General features: G+C 43.5%; 1 protein-coding gene across 1 annotated transcript in view; it reads left to right on the top strand.

Moving 5' to 3' along the window:
* Positions 1 to 19,769, top strand: part of DNAH17 (dynein axonemal heavy chain 17) — a 1,486,981-nt gene that overhangs the window by 873,540 nt on the left and 593,672 nt on the right. Inside the window, exon 36 of the mRNA XM_029599137.1 lies at positions 3,363 to 3,467. Coding sequence (XP_029454997.1) covers positions 3,363 to 3,467 — 105 coding nt within the window. The remainder of the gene's footprint in view (positions 1 to 3,362; positions 3,468 to 19,769) is intronic.

Genomic DNA, 19,769 nt, shown 5'->3' with positions numbered 1-19,769 from the left:
TAGTCGCCCGAGGTTACAAACTAAATTTCACTTCCATTCCTCCAGAATGTCCACCAATATACTACCAACAACAAAACTCTCAACTTCATCAATTACAAACAGAATTATCCACCCTTCTGAGATCCAAGGCCATTCAACCAGTGCCCGGGACACAGAAGGGCAGAGGATTCCACTCCAGATATTTCCTCATTCCAAAGAAAACCGGAGGCCTACGTCCTATACTAGACCTCAGAAATCTCAACAAATTTCTAAAGAAAGAAAAATTCAGAATGGTTTCTCTAGGCACCATGCTTCCACTTCTTCAAGCAAGGGATTGGCTTTGTTCTCTGGATCTTCAAGATGCTTATGCTCACATTCCAATATACCCTTCTCATCGCAAGTACCTGTGCTTCATGGTAGGCCATCAACATTTCCAATACAGAGTTCTACCATTTGGACTGGCATCTGCTCCAAGAGTCTTCACCAAATGTCTAGCAGTAATAGCAGGACACTTGCACAAGGAAGGTATCCATGCTTTTCCATATCTAGACGACTGGCTCATAAAGAGTCCATCTCAAAAAGGAGCAATAACTTCTCTCAGCCGAACAATTGCTCTACTTCACTCCATGGGGGTTCTCATCAATTATCAAAAATCCCATTTCACTCCAACTCATCTACTTCAATTCATAGGAGCAGAGTTGAACACAGATCTAGCAAAGGCCGTTCTACCTATAGAACGAGCAGAGGCCCTCATTCTACTAGCAAAGTCCATTTCCTTAAGGACACAAACCACAGCTCATCAGTTTCTGATACTGCTAGGTCACATGGCCTCCACAGTTCATGTTACTCCTATGGCAAGGCTAGTCATGCGAGTTACCCAATGGACTTTAAGGTCACAATGGATTCAAGCCATTCAACCACTTCACTATCCAATTCAAGTGACCCACCAATTAAGATCATCTCTACTTTGGTGGACCAACAAAGACAACCTGTGCAAAGGCCTACCTTTCCAACAACCAGTCCCAGAGATTACTTTAACTACAGATGCATCCACCTTAGGATGGGGAGCTCATGTAGACAATCTCCACACTCAAGGGACTTGGACAAAACTTGAAGCAACATTTCAAATCAATTTTCTGGAACTTCGAGCTATACGTTATGCACTGCATGCATTCCAGGACTACCTTTCACACAAGACTGTTCTCATCCAAACAGACAACACAGTTGCCATGTGGTACATCAACAAACAGGGAGGTACGGGCTCGTATCTCCTTTGTCAAGAAGCTGCACAAATTTGGGGCTGGGCCCTGAATCACTCAATGTTCCTACGAGCCACTTATCTGGCAGGCATACACAATGTAGTGACGGATCGACTCAGTCGTCAATTCCAACCACACGAATGGTCCCTGGATCCTGCAGTAGCAACCAGGATATTTCAGCGTTGGGGTCAACCAACAATAGACCTCTTTGCATCACATCTGAATCACAAAGTGGACAAGTTCTGTTCACTACACAAACAGAACAACCAGCCAGCCAAGGACGCCTTTGCTAGCCCTTGGAACTCAGGCCTACTATACGCGTATCCTCCAATACCGCTCATAACCAAAACTCTAGTGAAGCTACAACAGGACAAGGGTTCCATGATACTCATAGCCCCATATTGGCCTCAACAAGTATGGTTCTCCACACTGCTAGACCTCTCAGTCGAGGATCCCATTCGTCTGGGAATAGCTCCCACTCTCATAATTCAGGATCAGGGCCGGTTGCGCCATCCCAACCTTCAGTCCCTATCCCTGAAGCATGGATGTTGAAAGCTTGATATTACAACCACTCAATCTTTCATCTCACATATCTCAACTGCTTATAGCTTCACGTAAACCTTCCACAAGAAAGAACTATTCTTCTAAATGGAAGAGATTCACTTTGTGGTGCTCAGCAAAAGATATAAATCCTTTCACTTGCCCCACAGCTTCTCTGCTAGAATACTTATACCATCTTTTGGAATCTGGTCTTCAGACTTCCTCTGTAAGAGTACATTTAAGTGCAATCTCTGCTTACCATAACAAGATAGGAGATGCACCTATTTCCACACATCCTCTCGTAAGTAGATTTATGAGAGGTTTAACTCACCTTAAACCACCAATTCGAAAACCCGTCCCAAACTGGGACCTGAATTTGGTTCTAACAAGACTCATGCGCTCTCCTTTCGAGCCCATCGACTCTTGTAATCTTAAATTTCTCACATGGAAGACTATCTTCCTCATAGCGATTACATCAGCTAGAAGGGTTAGTGAGTTACAAGCACTTGTCACATACGAACCTTATACAAAATTCCTACATGACAGAGTGGTTCTCTGTACACATCCAAAATTCCTTCCAAAGGTAGTTACAGAATTCCACTTGAACCAATCTATAAATTTACCCACATTCTTCCCAAGGCCTCATTCCCATCCAGGAGAAACAGCCTTACACACCCTGGACTGTAAGCGTACAATCGCTTTCTACTTAAACCGTACTGCAGTCCACAGACAATCCACTCAGCTTTTTGTTTCTTATGATCCAAACAAACCGGGTAAAGCAGTGGGTAAACATACCCTATCCAATTGGATAGCAGATTGCATAGAGTTCTGCTATGAACAAGCAGGCCTTCCTCTTCAAGGGCGAGTAAAGGCACATTCAGTAAGAGCAATGTCAACTTCAGTAGCACATTTTCATTCAGTGCCAATCCTAGACATATGCAAAGCAGCAATATGGAGTTCTCTTCACACCTTTGCAGCCGACTACTGCTTGGACAAAGAAGGAAGACAAGATTCAGCCTATGGACAATCTGTCTTAAAGAACTTGTTTCCAGTTTAATCCCAACTCCTTTTCCATCCAACCTGCTGTGATCTTCGGCTGACTCATTTCATCAACCATACTGCAATGTTGCTTCACTACCAAATGACTCAGCCTCTAGCTTGCTATTCACCCATATGTGAAGACTAGCATCCTGCTTGTCCTGGGATAAAGCAAAATTGCTTACCTTGTAATAGGTGTTATCCCAGAACAGCAGGATGTAGTCCTCACAGAACCCACCCGCCACCCCGCGGAGTTGGGCCTCATACCTTTATTATTTTATTTTTGCTAACGCTTTATGCTATATAACAGACTGAAGAGAGACACCTGTGGCAGAGAATATCATAGCATGCTGGGCATGCTCAGTGGCCTCTCAGGGCCAGTCAAAAGTTTCTAGAAACTTTGACAGAAAGCTTTCCCACCTGGGCTCCGTTCGGTGACGTCACCCATATGTGAGGACTACATCCTGCTGTCCTGGGATAACACCTATTACAAGGTAAGCAATTTTGCTTTATCTTCTGTTTATGATATTCTTTACTCTTTTTTAGTCATGTGGGAATATTTATAAAGGACTGGCACAGACTGGAGCTTGGGGATGTTTTGATGAATTTAATCGAATTGCTGTGGAGGTTTTATCAGTGATTGCTGTACAGGTAGGACTGTTATCCTCTGTATAAATTATACTATTTATTTAGTGCTTGATTCATTCCTGATTTAAAGAATTTCTGGCAAATATATATTTATTGACTTTGATTAAAGCAAGAAGTACCACTCCAAACTAAAGGAGCTTACTTTCCAAGATGCACAAATCCTCCATCTGCATATATGCATGGTTCCAAAAATACACATCTGTCTGTCTCCCTGTATCCTTTATAGCAGGGGTGGCCAATTCCAGTCCTCGACACCCACAGTCAGATCAGGTCTTCAGGATATCCACAATGAATATGCATGAGGTTGATTTGCATATAATGGAGACAGTGCATGCAATTATCTCTCATGCATATTCATTGTGGATATCCTAAAAACTGGGCCTGTTTGTGGCTCTTAAGGACTGGAGTTGGCCACCCCTGCTTTATGGGATGTTGTGCACTTCTGAAGATGATGATCCTTCCAAAAATATTATATAGATGTTGGCTTGTGGGCTAACTAAGGATGATCTTTTTTCACTATGATCTTGATTTATTCAATTTATCTGGAGGGGCATTTGAGCCCAAATGGGATATGACAGATTAACCAACAAGAAAGGAAATGGGGGCTTGATCTTCCTAATTTAAGATTCTAGAATTCGGCCTGTCAATTGTGCTTTGTGGGGGAGTGGTGAACAGATAAGTACCATATTGTGTGGAAGAAATAGTGGAGGGCATTGCTTTTCAGTGGTCTCCACTCTATCTGCAAATCTACTTCATGCATATTCATTGTGGATATCCTGAAGACCTGATCTGACTGTAGCTGTCGAGGACTGGAATTGGCCACCCCTGCTATAAAGGATACAGGGAGCTCCCTCGTTGCGTAAATTTCAGCTTTCACACCGTGAAGAATCTCTACGATATGTAATCTGTATATTAAAGTAAGATTTCTAAGTATCTATATTCCTAAATGTTTTCATTTACTCTGTGCCCATCTGAACTGGAGTGATCCCTGTCATTGTCTCTGCAGATCATCCTCCAAGGGGCGGGTCTCCGATTTATCAAAATTAATTTTCAGCCCTGCAAAGGATTGAAATTACAGAAAGACTTCACAGATATTTGGTATGCCAGAAGGAGGGTCGCCCAAAAAAAGAAGACTATCATCCACAAACAAGGACATTTTTAATATTCTAGAGCTGACAGCAATACCTTGGACAGTCTGGGGCGGATTTTCAGACTCCGCGAATAGGCCTACTTTTGTTTGCGCTCCAGGCGCAAACAAAAGTACGCTGGATTTTAGTAGATACGCGCGGAGCCGCGCGTATCTGCTAAAAACCTGGATCGGCGCGCGCAAGGCTATCAATTTTGTATAGCCGGCGCGCGCCGAGCCGCGCAGCCTACCCCCGTTCCCTCCGAGGCCGCTCCGAAATCGGAGCGGCCTCGGAGGGAACTTCCTTTTGCCCTCCCCTCACCTTCCCCTCCCTTCCCCTACCTAACCCACCCACCCGGCCCTGTCTAAGCCCCCCCTTACCTTTGTCGGGGGATTTACGCCTCCCTCTGGGAGGCGTAAATCCCCGCGCATCAGCGGGCCTCCTGCGCGCCGGGACACGACCTGGGGGCGGGTCCTATTCGCCTATGTCTCTAATCTAACCCAAATTAACCCCCAGGAGATTCCCAGTGACCTAGCGCAAACCAAAGCTGAAGAACTCGCTCTACATTTCTACAACAAAGTCAACTGCCTTCTAACACAATTGCCTTCTAATCCCCCCGATCCTACTTCCCCCCCGACTCTTCTGCAACCCTCCCTCAACAAAAATGGTCTGGAATCACTTGAACCCATCTCTACCTTAGAGATACAAGCTCTTTTAAGGAGAATGAAACCCTCCTCCCACCCATTGGATACTATTCCCACTAAACTGCTCTTGGCTATCCCTGACTCCATCGCCAAAACACTTGCGGACATCATAAATTGCTCGCTCTCCCAAGGATCATATCCTGACGACCTCAAATTGGCCTCCATTAAACCCCTACTCAAGAAACCCAACTTGGACACTAAAGACCCTAATAATTTCCGCCCCATCGCCAATCTTCCATTCATAGCTAAGATTCTAGAAAAAGTTGTAAACACTCAACTCTCCAACTACCTTGAAGACAACAAAATTCTATTCCCCTCACAATACGGTTTTCGCAAATCAATGAGTACAGAATCCCTCCTCATCTCCATGTCAGACTTCATTTTAATGGGCCTTGACAAAGGTCAATCCTTCCTCCTGATTCTACTGGACTTATCAGCGGCCTTTGATACAGTCAACCATTCCACTCTCACATCCTTACTGGCTTCTATAGGTATCTCAGGCACCGCACTCTCATGGTTTAAATCTTTTCTCTCCAATAGAGGCTTCAAGGTTAAGATACAGAATAAGGAATCATCTCGAATGGACTCTTCCATAGGAGTCCCCCAGGGCTCCTCGCTGTCACCTACACTCTTCAACATTTATCTCTTACCAATCTGCCAACTCCTCTCCAACCTTAACCTCAAACACTTTCTTTACGCCGACGATATCCAGATCGTGATACCCATTAAAGAATCTTATATGAAAACTTTGGATTACTGGGAAAATTGCCTCCTTGAAATTAAACGCCTCCTATCCAACCTAAACTTAATTTTAAACTCTTCCAAAACCGAACTGCTGCTCATCTCCCCAGATAACAACAACTCCATCTCTAATCTTCCGGCTATCCCTACTACCACACAAGTGAGAGACCTAGGAGTCTTAATTGACAACCGGATGAACCTTAAAGCCTTCATTAACAGAACCACCAAAGATTGTTTCCACAAACTCCAAGTTCTGAAAAGAATTAGACCGCTCTTCCACTTTCAGGACTTCAGAACTATTCTACAAGCTATCATTTTTTCCAAGATAGATTACTGTAACTCTATCCTTCTGGGCCTCCCTTCCTCCTACACTAAACCACTTCAGATAATACAAAATGCTACAGCAAGATTACTGACAAATTCCAGGAAAAGGGACCACATAACTCCAATCCTAAAAGATCTCCACTGGTTGCCAATTCACTTCAGAATCCTCTACAAATCTCTTTCCATAATATACAAAACCATCCATCTACATATTCCACTCGACTTACAAGTCCCTTTCCAAATATACAACTCCTCCAGACCAATCAGAGACACACTCAGAGGATCTCTTCAAGTACCTCCTACTAAAACCACCAGACACATCACTTTAAGAGATCGGGCCCTCTCAACAGCCGGCCCCTCCTTATGGAACTCCATCCCTCCCGACCTCAGACAAGAACCTAGCCTCCCAACTTTCAGGAAAAGACTTAAGACCTGGCTGTTTAAACAAGCATTCCCGGACACCAACTAATTCTCACACCACCAACCAAATGCTATCCAGCCAGTCCTACCAGACGTTATCCAACCAGTCCTACCCCTTCTCCATGTAATAACTATAGCTTATATTATAGATATTGTAAATATATTTATCTAATGTAAATATCTTTATCCAAAGTTATCCTCTCCTTTTTTCTTCTCTTCTCCCATGTTTTAATTCCCTTGTTATTTGTAACTGCTCACTTCCACAGGTTATACTGTTGTTCATTGTACACCCCTGTTATATGTAAACCGGCATGATGTGATTGTATCATGAATGCCGGTATATAAAAATCTTAAATAAATAAATAAATAAAAGGAAATTTAAATTTAAATAAAATTTAACCACAATCTGTTAATACGGGGGTGGATAATTAGATTCAAAGGGAGAATATTCAATAAGAAAATTATCAGTAATTAGCTTCATAGGCATTAATAATTATTTATCCTTCATTACCATTGTCTGAGATATTCAAAGGTCTATCTCTAGGGGAAGATCATTCATACCTTTACCTTAAAACCCACAAATACAAATACCCAACACTATAGGATCCTATAGAAACATAGAAACATAGAAATGACGGCAGAAGAAGACCAAACGGCCCATCCAGTCTGCCCAGCAAGCTTCCCCCATCTTTTCTCTCATACTCATCTGCTTCTCCTAGCCCCTAGCTCTATTTCCTTTCCACCCCCACCATCAATGCAGAGGGCGGTGACGGAGCCGCATCCAAGTGAAATATCTAGCTTGATTAGCTAGGGGTAGTAGGGGTAGTAACCGCCGCAATAAGCAAGCTACACCCATGCTTATTTGTTTTTACCCAGACTATGTTATACAGCCCTTATTGGTTGTTTTTCTTCTCCCCTGCCGTTGAAGCAGGGAGCTATGCTGGATATGCGTGAAGTATCAGTTTTTCTTCTCCCCTGCTGTTGAAGCAGAGAGCTATGCTGGATATGCATCGAAAGTGAAGTATCAGGCACATTTGGTTTGGGGTAGTAACCGCCGTAACAAGCCAGCTATTCCCCGCTTTGTGAGTGCGAATCCTTTTTTCTTCTTCCCTGCCGTTGAAGCTATGCTGGATATGCGTGAAGTATCAGTTTTTCTTTTCCCCTGCCGTTGAAGCAGAGAGCTATGCTGGAAATTCATGATGTATCAGTCTTTCTCCCATGCCGTTGAAGCAGAGAGCCATGCTGGATATGCATCGAGAGTGAAGTATCAGGCACATTTGGTTTGGGGTAGTAACCGCCGTAACAAGCCAGCTACTCCCCGCTTTGTGAGTGCGAACCCTTTTTTCTTCTCCCCTGCCGTTGAAGCAGAGAGCTCTGCTGGATGTGTGAAGTAACAGTTTTTCTTCTCCCCTGCCGTTGAAGCAGAGAACTATGCTGGATATGCATTGAAAGTGAAGTATCAGGCTTATTTGGTTTGGGGTAGTAACCGCCGTAACAAGCCAGCTACTCCCATCTTTGTGAGTGCAAATCCTTTTTTCCACATTTCCTCTTGCTGTTGAAGCTTAGAGCGATGTTGGAGTCACAGTAACCATGTGTATGTTTATTGAATAAGGGTATTGTCTCCAGGCAGTAGCCATCATTCTGGCGAGTCACCTACTCTTCATTAGCGGCCTCTTGACTTTATGGATTCACAGTGTTTATCCCACGCCCCTTTGAAGTCCTTCACAGTTCTGGTCTTCACCACTTCCTCCGGAAGGGCATTCCAGGCATCCACCACCCTCTCCGTGAAGAAATACTTCCTGACATTGGTTCTGAATCTTCCTCCCTGGAGTTTCAAATCGTGACCCCTGGTTCTGCTGATTTTTTTCTTATGGTAAAGGTTTGACGTTGCCTTTGGATCATTAAAACCTTTCAAGTATCTGAAAGTCTGTATCATATCACCTCTGCTCCTCCTTTCCTCCAGGGTGTACATATTTAGATTCTTCAATCTCTCCTCGTACGTCATCCGATGAAGATCCTCCACCTTCCTGGTCGCCCTTCTCTGTACTGCTTCCATCTTGTCTTTGTCTTTTTGTAGATACGGTCTCCAGAACTGAACACAGTACTCCAGGTGAGGCCTCACCAAGGACCTGTACAAGGGAATAATCACTTCTCTTTTCTTACTCGATATTCCTCTCTCTATGCAGCCCAGCATTCTTCTGGCTTTTGCTATCGCCTTGTCGCATTGTTTCGCAGACTTCATATCATTAGACACTATCACCCCAAGGTCCCTCTCCTGCTCCGTGCACATCAGCCTTTCCCCCCCCATCGAATACAGTTCATTCGGATTTCCACTCCCCATCCTATTTGTTTCGCCCTCTTTAGGCTTCTTCAGGGATTATAATAAACTATTTTTTCTCCAGTACATTATCCTCAATTGTTCTTATGTGCTAATACTCCGATTATTTTCTTCTCTTGTATTCCTTAACCTGCCATAACGTTCTTCACATATTCATATTCTTGGATACTGTGATGTTGTATATTCTTCTAAATTATTCTTTTAATAATAAGATAGATGTTTTATTTTTTCTCTCTTCAAATTTTCCTCACAATGATGAAATTTACCCACAACCTTTTCTACAAGAGAAAAAACACAATTTACATATTACCCAGAATTTTATTATATTCCCCATTTGTCCAAACCCACATTTTTACCAGAGGAGATCACGTGATGCAGTGAAGGGGGCAGACGTCTCTCTTCCTTCTCGGAGGCCTCCGTCCTGCATCTGGCCCCTTCCGCACTGTTTTTAAAACGCTGAAACGGGAACCTCACCTTCAGTGGCATTGGTAGACGGTCGCTGACTCTCCTGCAGTGGAACAATAGCACCAGACTGCAAAAAGGCAAGGAAAAAGGGAAAGAGGGGGAGAAGGCCCGATCGCCGGAACAACCCGCTGTGGCTGGAAACGGAGAGCCCGAGCCTCTGCCCGGGGTGATTTCAACCGCGATTAAGGCAGCGATGCAGGAGTCAATCCGCCCTGAACTATTAATAATATCGGCGAAATTAACGGAGCTTTCTGCCACTCTCTCCTCCTACAAAACGTGTTTCCCTGATGCAGAACAGCACATTTCAGACCTGCAAGATGGCCACCAGGCCATGCTGCTCGATATTGCTGCATTGAAAACCTCTGTAGCTCGCCAGTCAGAGCGGCTTGAAGACCTTGAAAATAGGTCTCGCCGCTCCAATCTGCGCTTTGTGGGGTTCCCGGAGTCCATTGGGTACAGAGACCTGACAACATGGCTGGAATTGTGGTTGAACAAATCTCTGGGCCTGGCTCCCACCCTTGGGCCACTACGAATCGAGCGAGCACACCGCTTGGAGCAAAAAAAGGTCACGGATGTTAGACCTCGTGTTGTAATCGCCAAATGCTTAATTATGCACATAAAGCTGGCATTCTGACAGCACTACGATCAGGAACCTCACTGATTTATGATAACCAGAAAATCCTGGTGTTTCAGGATTTTTCTGTCAATGTAGCACAGCAGCATAAGATCATGGCTCCACTATGTGCTAAGTTATATGCCCTGGGGGAAAAAGACGTAATAGTATACCTGGTGCGACTCAGGGTGAATACCCCCAAGGGCCCCCGATGGTTTACAGATCCTGCAGTGGTCCAAACTTATATTGCTGAGAGAAAAGATCAAAGAGGGAACACAGCGGAGACTCCCTGAGTTGCTCAGATCGCCCCTGGCAGCAAACCTTCCCTATATTGCAGTCGTCCAGTTTGTTTTATGGTCACTGTAGTATTGATGGTTGGGGTTCCTGTGTGAAAGCACTCCAGACTTGGAATTCAGCGCTTTTCCTAAACAGGTTCACTGTTCATTTTTTGAACTGTTATCTGAAGGAGCATCATCCCTAAGGAGCAATTTGTTCGCAATCCAGAGGTATTGAGTTAGAGCCACAAGAAGTGAGGAAGCCAGAGTTTACTTGGTGTTCTTGAATCTGCTGTTAATTTTTTGTATAAGCAGCCATTCAGTAACCCACTGGATAAATTGGAGGACAGTTGCCTATGACTGCTGAAGGGGTTCTCCCTGCTCCTAAGGGGGATAGTTTACATTGTCCGGGGTTTTCCTTTATGGTCATGTGTGAAGGCTCTTATGTTCAGACCTAACCTCCTATAATATAATTTGATGGCGGATGGGGTTGGGTTGGGGGGGGGGCACCCGATTTGCACTATTGTGATCTCCGCGATTCCCATGGTCCGGTGTTGGGACTTGGTAATTTTTGAGGTATTGGGGGGAAGGTTGGGTGGCTGGGACGGGTGGAGGTGATGGGGTATTGCTGGCATGTATCTCCTGTGGCTTGGTATTGGTTTCCTTGCATACTCGTCTTTTTCTTAGGTATATGGTCCTATCAAAGGTCACTGTCTCTCTGTAGTGGGAGCCCTGGCTGGGAGGGCCCTCCCATTATTCCTCTACTTACCCTAAGTAACACTCAAGATTCTCAGCGATAGCCAGTGATGGCTTCACGGGGTTTGAGAATTATCTCCTGGAACGTGTGCGGTATTAATTTGCCCATCAAGTGAACTAAGATTTTATCAGTTCTTAACAAACATTCCACGGATATCGTTTTCCTGCAAGAAACACACCTCACTGACTTAGAACAACAGAAATTAACAAAAGCCTGGGTGGGCGAGGTTCATTACACCTCCGCATCCACGCGATCGGCTAGTGTAGCCATCTTAATACACAAGAAGCTCCCACTCCAGATAAAAACAGAAATCAAAGACCCACTCGGGAAATATCTCATCCTGCTAGCGGAAATTCAGCAGGTCCCGATTATTCTTTGTAATGTATATGCTCCTAACAATCCATGTCTAGAATTCTTTCAGAGTTTGTATAATCAGCTCACTCCGTACCTGGAGTATGAATCATTCGGGGGGGGGGGGGATTTTAATTGTGTTTGGGATACTCAACTAGATAGGACAAGCACCCATAACTGGGAGGGCATGAAGGGCTAAGGCATACAAATTTTCAGAAGCCTCATTAAACTTGGTGGATGCCTGGAGAATCTTACATCCCACTGCCAGGGATTTTATGCACATCTCGAGGGTGCACGATTCCCAGGCTCGGTTGAACTATATTTTAGTCAGTGCTCATCTTTTTTCCAGGATTAGCGTGGCTGATATAGAGGAGGTGATTGTTTCGGACCACGCTCCTGTCTGGGTGGAACTGAATTGGACTTCCACCTCTACTCAGGCACGCATTTGACGCTACCCATATTTTCTGAATGAGGATCCCCTCTTTAAAGAACATTTGCATGCCAAATCGGAGGAGTATTCACTCTAGTGACCCGATTTTGTTCTGGTACACTGCTAAAGCGGTCCTGAGGGGTGAGATTATAGCTTACATGGCCCACAGACGAAAAATGATAGACAAGCAATTGTTCATCCTTAATAAGCAATTACTGCATGCTCGTGGGGTTCTACAGCATGCACCTAATTGAGTTAATAGAGATAAATATACCACCCTCCACACCACGCTCAATACTCTATTGCATCAGCGTGCCAAAAAAAGTCTATTTTATTATCAATTTAAATTATTTCAATTCGGTAACAAGGCCGGGAAAATGCTTGCAAATTTGGTTCGTTCCAGCAGAGGTTCGTGACAGATAGTGACTCTGCAGAACTCTGCAAATCAAGTGGTGCACAATACCCCCTCTATTATGTCAGCCTTTAGGACCTTTTATACCCATTTATATACGCCTGGGCCCTAGGCCTCGCAGGTCTGTGAACACTTTCTTGCCCGGTTAAATCTTCCTCAACTCACTAGCGAGTGACAGAGGTGGTTGAATGACCCGATTACAGAGGAGGAAGTTCGGTCGACTATTAACCAGGCTAAATGTTTTAAGGCCCCAGGACCTGACGGCTATACCGCAGAATTTTATAGGTGCTTGGGGGACTTAATCATGCAGCCACTAACGAATACTTTTTATTCACTAGTAGCTTTGGGTTCCTTCCCGGAGCATACGAATAGCGCTCATATAACTCTAATACCTAAACCGGGGAAGGACCCGCTACTACTGGAATCCTATCGACCAATTTCCCTTTTAAATGTAGACCAAAGGATTTTGGCGAAGTTACTGGCCGGACGACTGGCGGTGTTGATGCCTTCCTTAGTTCAGCCTAGTCAGGTGGGATTTGTGAGAAAACGGTATGCGCTCACTAATATCAGGAGAGTGCTGGCAGCTATGGTTCTCTGTCAGCAGGTGGAGGAGCCCTATTTAACAGTGAGCTTTGATGCTGAGAAAGTGTTTGACCACGTGGAATGGGAGTACTTGTTCAGTATTTTACATACTATGGGCATAACAGGGACCTTTTATAAGGCTGTCCAGTTATTATATCAAAACCCTACAGGCATTATCTTAGCAAATAATGCTCAATCTGAACCGTTTCCCATCTATCGAGGTACCCGTCAGGGTTGCCCTCTGTCACCCTTGTTCCTTTTGCAACTCAAACTGCTCCTATTGGCTGTGCAGGCGACGCGTCAGGTAAAATGTGTTTGGTTTGGAATGGAAACCTTCAAATACACTACTTTTGTGGATGATATATTAGTTTTCCTGACCAATCCCAAGCCCTCCCTGCAAGCCCTTCTAAAACTTTTTCAAGACTTTGGTGAGTTTTCAGGCCTTAAGCTAAACAAGGAGAAATCAGAGGCCTTGGCCTTCCTTGACTCTGTACGCTGCTCTTGGGGTGAGCCATTTCCCTTGGCGTGGGCAGACTCCAAATTTAAATACCTGGGAATATACCTTCCCTTGCATCTCACAAAGCTATATGAGGTGAATAGATTCCCCTTCTCAATTCCTCTGTCCGCCACCTAGAGGCCTGGCCGTACCTCCCTCTGTCGTTGATGGGCAGAGTCAGCCTTTATAAGATGATTCTGCTTCCTAAATGGCTATTTCTGTTTCAGAATCTCCTCATGGTGATTAGACATCAAGATCTAGAGCGACTGGAGAGGGCATTGCGAACCTTTCTTTGAAGGGGCCGGAAGGCTAGAATCCCATTGTGTCATTCTCTGGCACGATGGGGACATGGTGGGCTCAACCTACCTGACCTGATGTTATACAATTTGGCTAATAATTTACGCATTGTTCGGAACTGGCTATTGGATCAGTCAACTTATGTGAATCTCCAAGAGGAGCGCACATTAATGGGTCAAGTGGAACCTCGCTTTGTGATACAAGCTGAGGGGTCACAGCTGTCCCTCTCCCCGCTCGTGAAGCGTTTTCTCTTTCCCATCCGGAAGGCCTGGAAGCTCACCACTGCTTTACTTTCCATTTCTGCGAAATGTGCATACTTTCTTCCTATCCGTGGCAATTTAGAATTTCTACCGGGCTCACACACAGCTGGGTTTCGAACGTGAACCTTAAAAGGTATAACATTTTTAGGCCATGTCCTAGATGGGGAGGGTCAGGTATTACCATTCTCCTCTCTATCAGCACAATACAATTTAAAACTAATCGAGGTAAAGAGGGAATATTCTCTCTGTTAGCGACACGCTGGAACGCTGAATTTGAGGTGGTGATTACTGAAGAGCATATTAAAAGGAGCTTCCGTTATATCTCACAGTTATCCCCTAATGTTTCTTTCCAGGAATTACAATTCAGATTTTTGTGGCGTGCATATATTCCTCCTAGTGTAGCCGTACACTTTAATATTGCTGCCTCTGATATTTGTGGGAGATGTATGACAAAGGTCAGCGCCTTAATGCATATGTTCTGGGGTTGCTCCTTGGTTGTAAATTTTTCGGTGCGCATTCTTCAATTTATATCTCACTTATTAGAGGTCTTTTTGAAATCAACACCACAATTGGTACTGTTTGGACTTCTGCCAATTTTGGTGATCAAACGGAAAGGGCAACGGGTCCTGTTATAGAAAGCCCTGAGTGTGGGGAAAAAGTCATTCTGCTTCAATGGAGGTCTTCGGATCCACCTTCATACTGGATGTGGAAGAATCACTTCCATGGAATGCTGCTGATGGACAAGGAGTTTGCCAAACTTTCTTGTCAACATCGACGTCAATTCTTGCAAGTATGGGAACCCTATATTTTAACACTGCTGCACCGTCCCCGGAGTCTACTACTTAACAATTAGTACTCTGAAGAGATGTGGCCACTACCTTAACAGAAAAGTTTATCTATTACATAATCTGGTATGTTACAATGTAGACGTGAAGGCCACAGGAGACTGGGTGGGGTTATGGGGATGGGGAGGAGAAGGGGGGAGGGTAGTTGGGGGGGGGGGCCTCAATCGATAGGGAAAAATGTTATGAGTGTCTTGTTATCCTGTTGGTAAGATTATTTGTTGTTGATGGACATGTTTTTGGATTGATACTTGCTATTCTGGTTTTATGATGCTCAAGAAAAACCGTTTCAAACTACAATCAATACTCAGCTTTTATTTAAACCCACGTCTAATATCCACTCATCTGAGTTAATCATAATATTGCAATAATTACTTAAACCATCCCCTTCCCTTAATTTTCAAATCTGGACCTTTTCTGCTGTTCTTCTGTTTTTGTCTAAAAGACAAAAGAAAACTGGAAAATGAAGCCGTTTTCCGCATTAACATTATTTGCAATCCTTCTCAAAAAGTTCTCAACAACTCAATCTTTCAACACCTGTTTTATACGAACAAACCTTACCCAAAAGTTACTTTCATGTTTGCCATTTTTCACTCCTACAACCACAGACACGCCGTGCCTGCGCACCACAATACTTCCTCTATTTCACCTGATTTTTTATTATATGAAAATAACCCAAAATACATCGCCTACTTCTCATACCCTACTTCCACCACCCCACCTATATGTTCCAAAACCACCTTTGCATAAACAGACTTTAAGAGAAAAATAGAACAGCAGAAAAAGTCCAGATTTGAAAATTAAGGGAAAGGGATCGTAAAGGTAATTATTGCAATATTATGATTAACTCAGATGAGTGGATATTAGATGCGAGTTTAAATAAAAACTGAGTATTGAATGTAAATGAAATGGTTTTATATAGAGCTACGTGAGTGCTTAGGACTGTTATGTCCAGCAGAGACGTGAACCCTTGGACCGACGGGGAGTTGGTACGACCTGAAGAGATGGCTCCTCGGGTTCCCCTGTTGGGTGACGAGGCGGAATAAAGGTAGGTGCTGGTCGGATCTTCGCCGCTGGAGGCCCACGGTCCCCCCAGGAGGAGCCCATAGGGACCCGGACCACTGGGACTTAGATGGACCTTTGAGAGGTCGAAGATACATGGAGTCGATGCAAGGGCCAGTTGAATCTTCGCCACTGGAAGCCCGTGGCCCCCCTGGGAGAAGTCCGTAGGGACCCGGGCCGCTGGGACTTAGGTGGGCCCTTGAAGATGGATGGTCCGTCGAAGAAGACCGAGGTCGAATACCAGAGAGTCACCGCTTGCCAGTCTGAAGTCACACACCGAAGAATAGGATTGTAGACAGTGCTGGGGAGGAGCCGGCTGTCGTGGTACATGTGGGCACCAACGACATAGGAAAATGTGGGAGGGAGGTTCTGGAAGCCAAATTTAGACTCTTAGGTAGAAAACTTAAATCCAGACCCTCCAGGGTAGCTTTCTCTGAAATGCTTCCTGTTCCACGCGCAGGTCACCAGAGGCAGGCAGAGCTCCGGATTCTCAATGCGTGGATGAGACGATGGTGCAAGGAAGAGGGATTCAGTTTTGTTAAGAACTGTGGAATCTTTTGGGGAAGAGGGAGTCTCTTCCGAAGGGATGGGCTCCACCTTAACCAGGGTGGAACCAGACTGCTGGCGCTAACCTTTAAAAAGGAGATAGAGCAGCTTTTAAACTAGAACAAAGGGGAAAGCCAACAGTCACTCAGCAGCGCATGGTTCGGAGAGAGGTATCTTCAAAGGATACTAATGATGCATTAGAATTAGGGCATCCTGACAGTGAGGTTCCAATAATAAGAAAAGTACTCCAAGTGCCTGTAACTAAAAACTCACTTGAGCTAAAAAAATTCTAACTTATCCCTATCAATTAAAAAGCAGAATGAAAATACAAACAAAAAACAAACTTTGAAATGTTTGTATGCTAATGCCAGAAGTCTAAGAAGTAAGATGAGAATTAGAATGTATAGCAGTGAATGATGACATAGACTTAATTGGCATCTCAGAGACATGGTGGAAGGAGGACAACCAATGGGACAGTGCTATACCGGGGTACAAATTATATCGCAATGATAGAGAGGAGTACCCGGGAGGCGGTGTGGCGCTTTATGTCCGGGATGGCATAGAGTCCAACAGGATAAACATCCTGCATGAGACTAAATTCACAATTGAATCTTTATGGGGAGAAATCCCTTGTGTGTCGGGGAAGACTATAGTGATAGGAGTATACTACCATCCACCTGGTCAAGATGGTGAGACTGACAGTGAAATGCTAAGAGAAATTAGGGAAGCTAACCAAATTGGTAGTGCGGTAATAATGGGAGACTTCAATTACCTTAGTCAAAAAAGAGTCAGTGGTATACCACAAAAATATAATCAGCAAAAAATTAGTGGAAACCAAAATAATTTTATATTATAGCCTAAAAGGTGTCAGCAAGCCTGTCGATATGACACTTAGAAAGTGACCAACCGGTCCACACATCACCCACCTTCAAAAATTCTTTTTAATGAAATGTACTTTTTGTTTTGATTTTAAATTATTATAAAATATCTTCAAATATGCGTTAGTGAAAGACTTTTCCTATTCTATTTCAACAGACCCAACTCGGCCCGTGTTTCGCTGTGAAGCTTCTTCAGGGGCATGCAGTGATATCAATAATAGCGAGTCACATCACTTATACCTAAAACTTTCATTAACAAAATCAGTTCCAATCTTTCGTCATAAAAATAAAAAGACAGAAAAGTACTTATCTGTACATAAACTGGCTACCATTTTAAAATGGGCACAGCATCTCGATGTCTCTTCGCCTTTGAAGACTTTAAGTTTTTCTGACGCGGATTTACAAGCTTTACTTGATAAACCATCGTCTTTTTCATCAGCCTCAGACTCACCGTCATCAGATTTACAGTTGTTTACTTTGCAAAAACTTATTCGTCGCTCGATCCACACTGATCTACATGCTGATACACTTCTCGAATATTGTCGGGTACAACGCATTCCACGAGGACTTCGTATAATTAAGGAACCACATCTTTACAAAAAGGATGTAGAATTTTTGTCAGATTGGAACACCATACTAAACAAATGCAGTTTAGACCTCTTGATTTTAATTATTAAAAAAGCACAGTCATCTGCCATTGTAATACATGAGGAGATAGAGTCAGCTAAATCTATGCTGGCTTCAACAATGGACCCTGACCAATTCACTATTCAAATTAAATCCACGGAAGAAATGATGGAGAAATTTAGATCTGATTTAAAAAAATTTAAATTTGAAAAACTGTGCCGCGATGAACGTGATTATACCAAAGGGTTTGTTTACCCCTGGATGACAAAGACCAACATTACGAGATCATCTAAGCATGTCACCTTTGATTCGAGTGGTGATGATTCATCCAGAGATGATGATACTCGTTCTCGACAATCTAGAAATGAAAATATCGGAAATAAAACCCCGGCAACTTTTTTAGGGCAAAGCACGCAGGGCTCCAGACGTCCTTACTACAGCCGGCAAAACCGGTATCCGAATGTTTCATATCAAGATCACTTCGAACCTCCGGCATGAATCACCCGATTGCAACAAGCAAAGAATCCTTAGTTTTGAATTTGTCTTCATGGAATTTGTCTGCTACACAACTGCAAGTTCTTGAACGGGGCCTATCCTTTGTACCGACATCAAGAGCGAATAAATTCTCTCTACAAGTGGCGCTATACCGTTTTGTGAGAAATTTAAAAATAAAAAATTTCTTTGAAATACATCCATCTTTATATGATTCTTCTGTTATTTCCAATTCATCAACATGGGTTCCTCCAGGTCCTGAAGATCCAGCTTTAAAAGTGTTTTACTAGCTGGTGTCGAAAGATATTTCATTGCTTGACACCTCTTCATCTAATAAAGTTTTTTTCAATTTTTCACGGAAAGAGAAAGCGGCAGTTCAAGAACTGCGTTCTGTGAAAGATCTCATTATAAAGATGGCTGATAAAGGTGGGAAGATAGTTCTTCAAGATTGCGGTTCCTACGAGGCAGAAATTGCTCGCCAGTTAAATGACAGCAGATTTTATCAACATCTGAGTTCAGATCCAACCACCACAATACAAAAAGAGATCATCAATTTAGTTGAAAGTGGAACTAAGGCCGGTTTTCTCCCCAAAAAAGAAGCAAAATGTTTGATAAATACTCACCCTTGGACACCAGTGTTCTACACGTTACCAAAAATTCATAAAAACTGTGATTGTCCCCCTGGACGACCAATTGTTTCTGAATGCGGATCTTTGCTAGAACCTCTTTCACGGTTTATTGACCGATTTCTTGCACCTTTTGTGCCCTTAATGTCATCTTATGTTAAGGATTCTTCAGATATGATTATTTTCCTTGAACAACTTTCAATTGACACCACTGGACTTCAAATGGCTACTTTAGACCTCGAGGCTTTGTACACCTCCATTCCCCAAGATGACACCATGGATATAGCATTTACCTATTTCGAGAGACGTCCTAGACGACACCGCGTTCCTAGTACCTTTTTACAAGATTTACTTGAGATTGCCCTGAAGAAAAATGTTTTTGCCTTCAATTGGGAATACTACCAACAAACATGTGGCACTGCCATGGGTGCAACCATGGCACCAGATTTAGCTAATCTGTATATGAACATCTTTGAAGAACGCTGGTTGACACATCATCCTTTTGAAAAAAATGTGGTCATTTGGAAATGCTATATTGACGACGTGTTTGTCCTATGGAGAGGTGACAATGACAGTTTTTTGTCTTTGTACAGTGGTTAAATTCTCTAAATTCACATTTGCATTTTACGGCTGATGTACA

Source organism: Rhinatrema bivittatum, chromosome 4 (genome assembly GCF_901001135.1).
Source record: "Rhinatrema bivittatum chromosome 4, aRhiBiv1.1, whole genome shotgun sequence".
Lineage (NCBI taxonomy): Eukaryota > Metazoa > Chordata > Amphibia > Gymnophiona > Rhinatrematidae > Rhinatrema > Rhinatrema bivittatum.
Note: the sequence above shows the minus strand (reverse complement) of the source record. Positions and strands in the feature narration are given on the sequence as shown.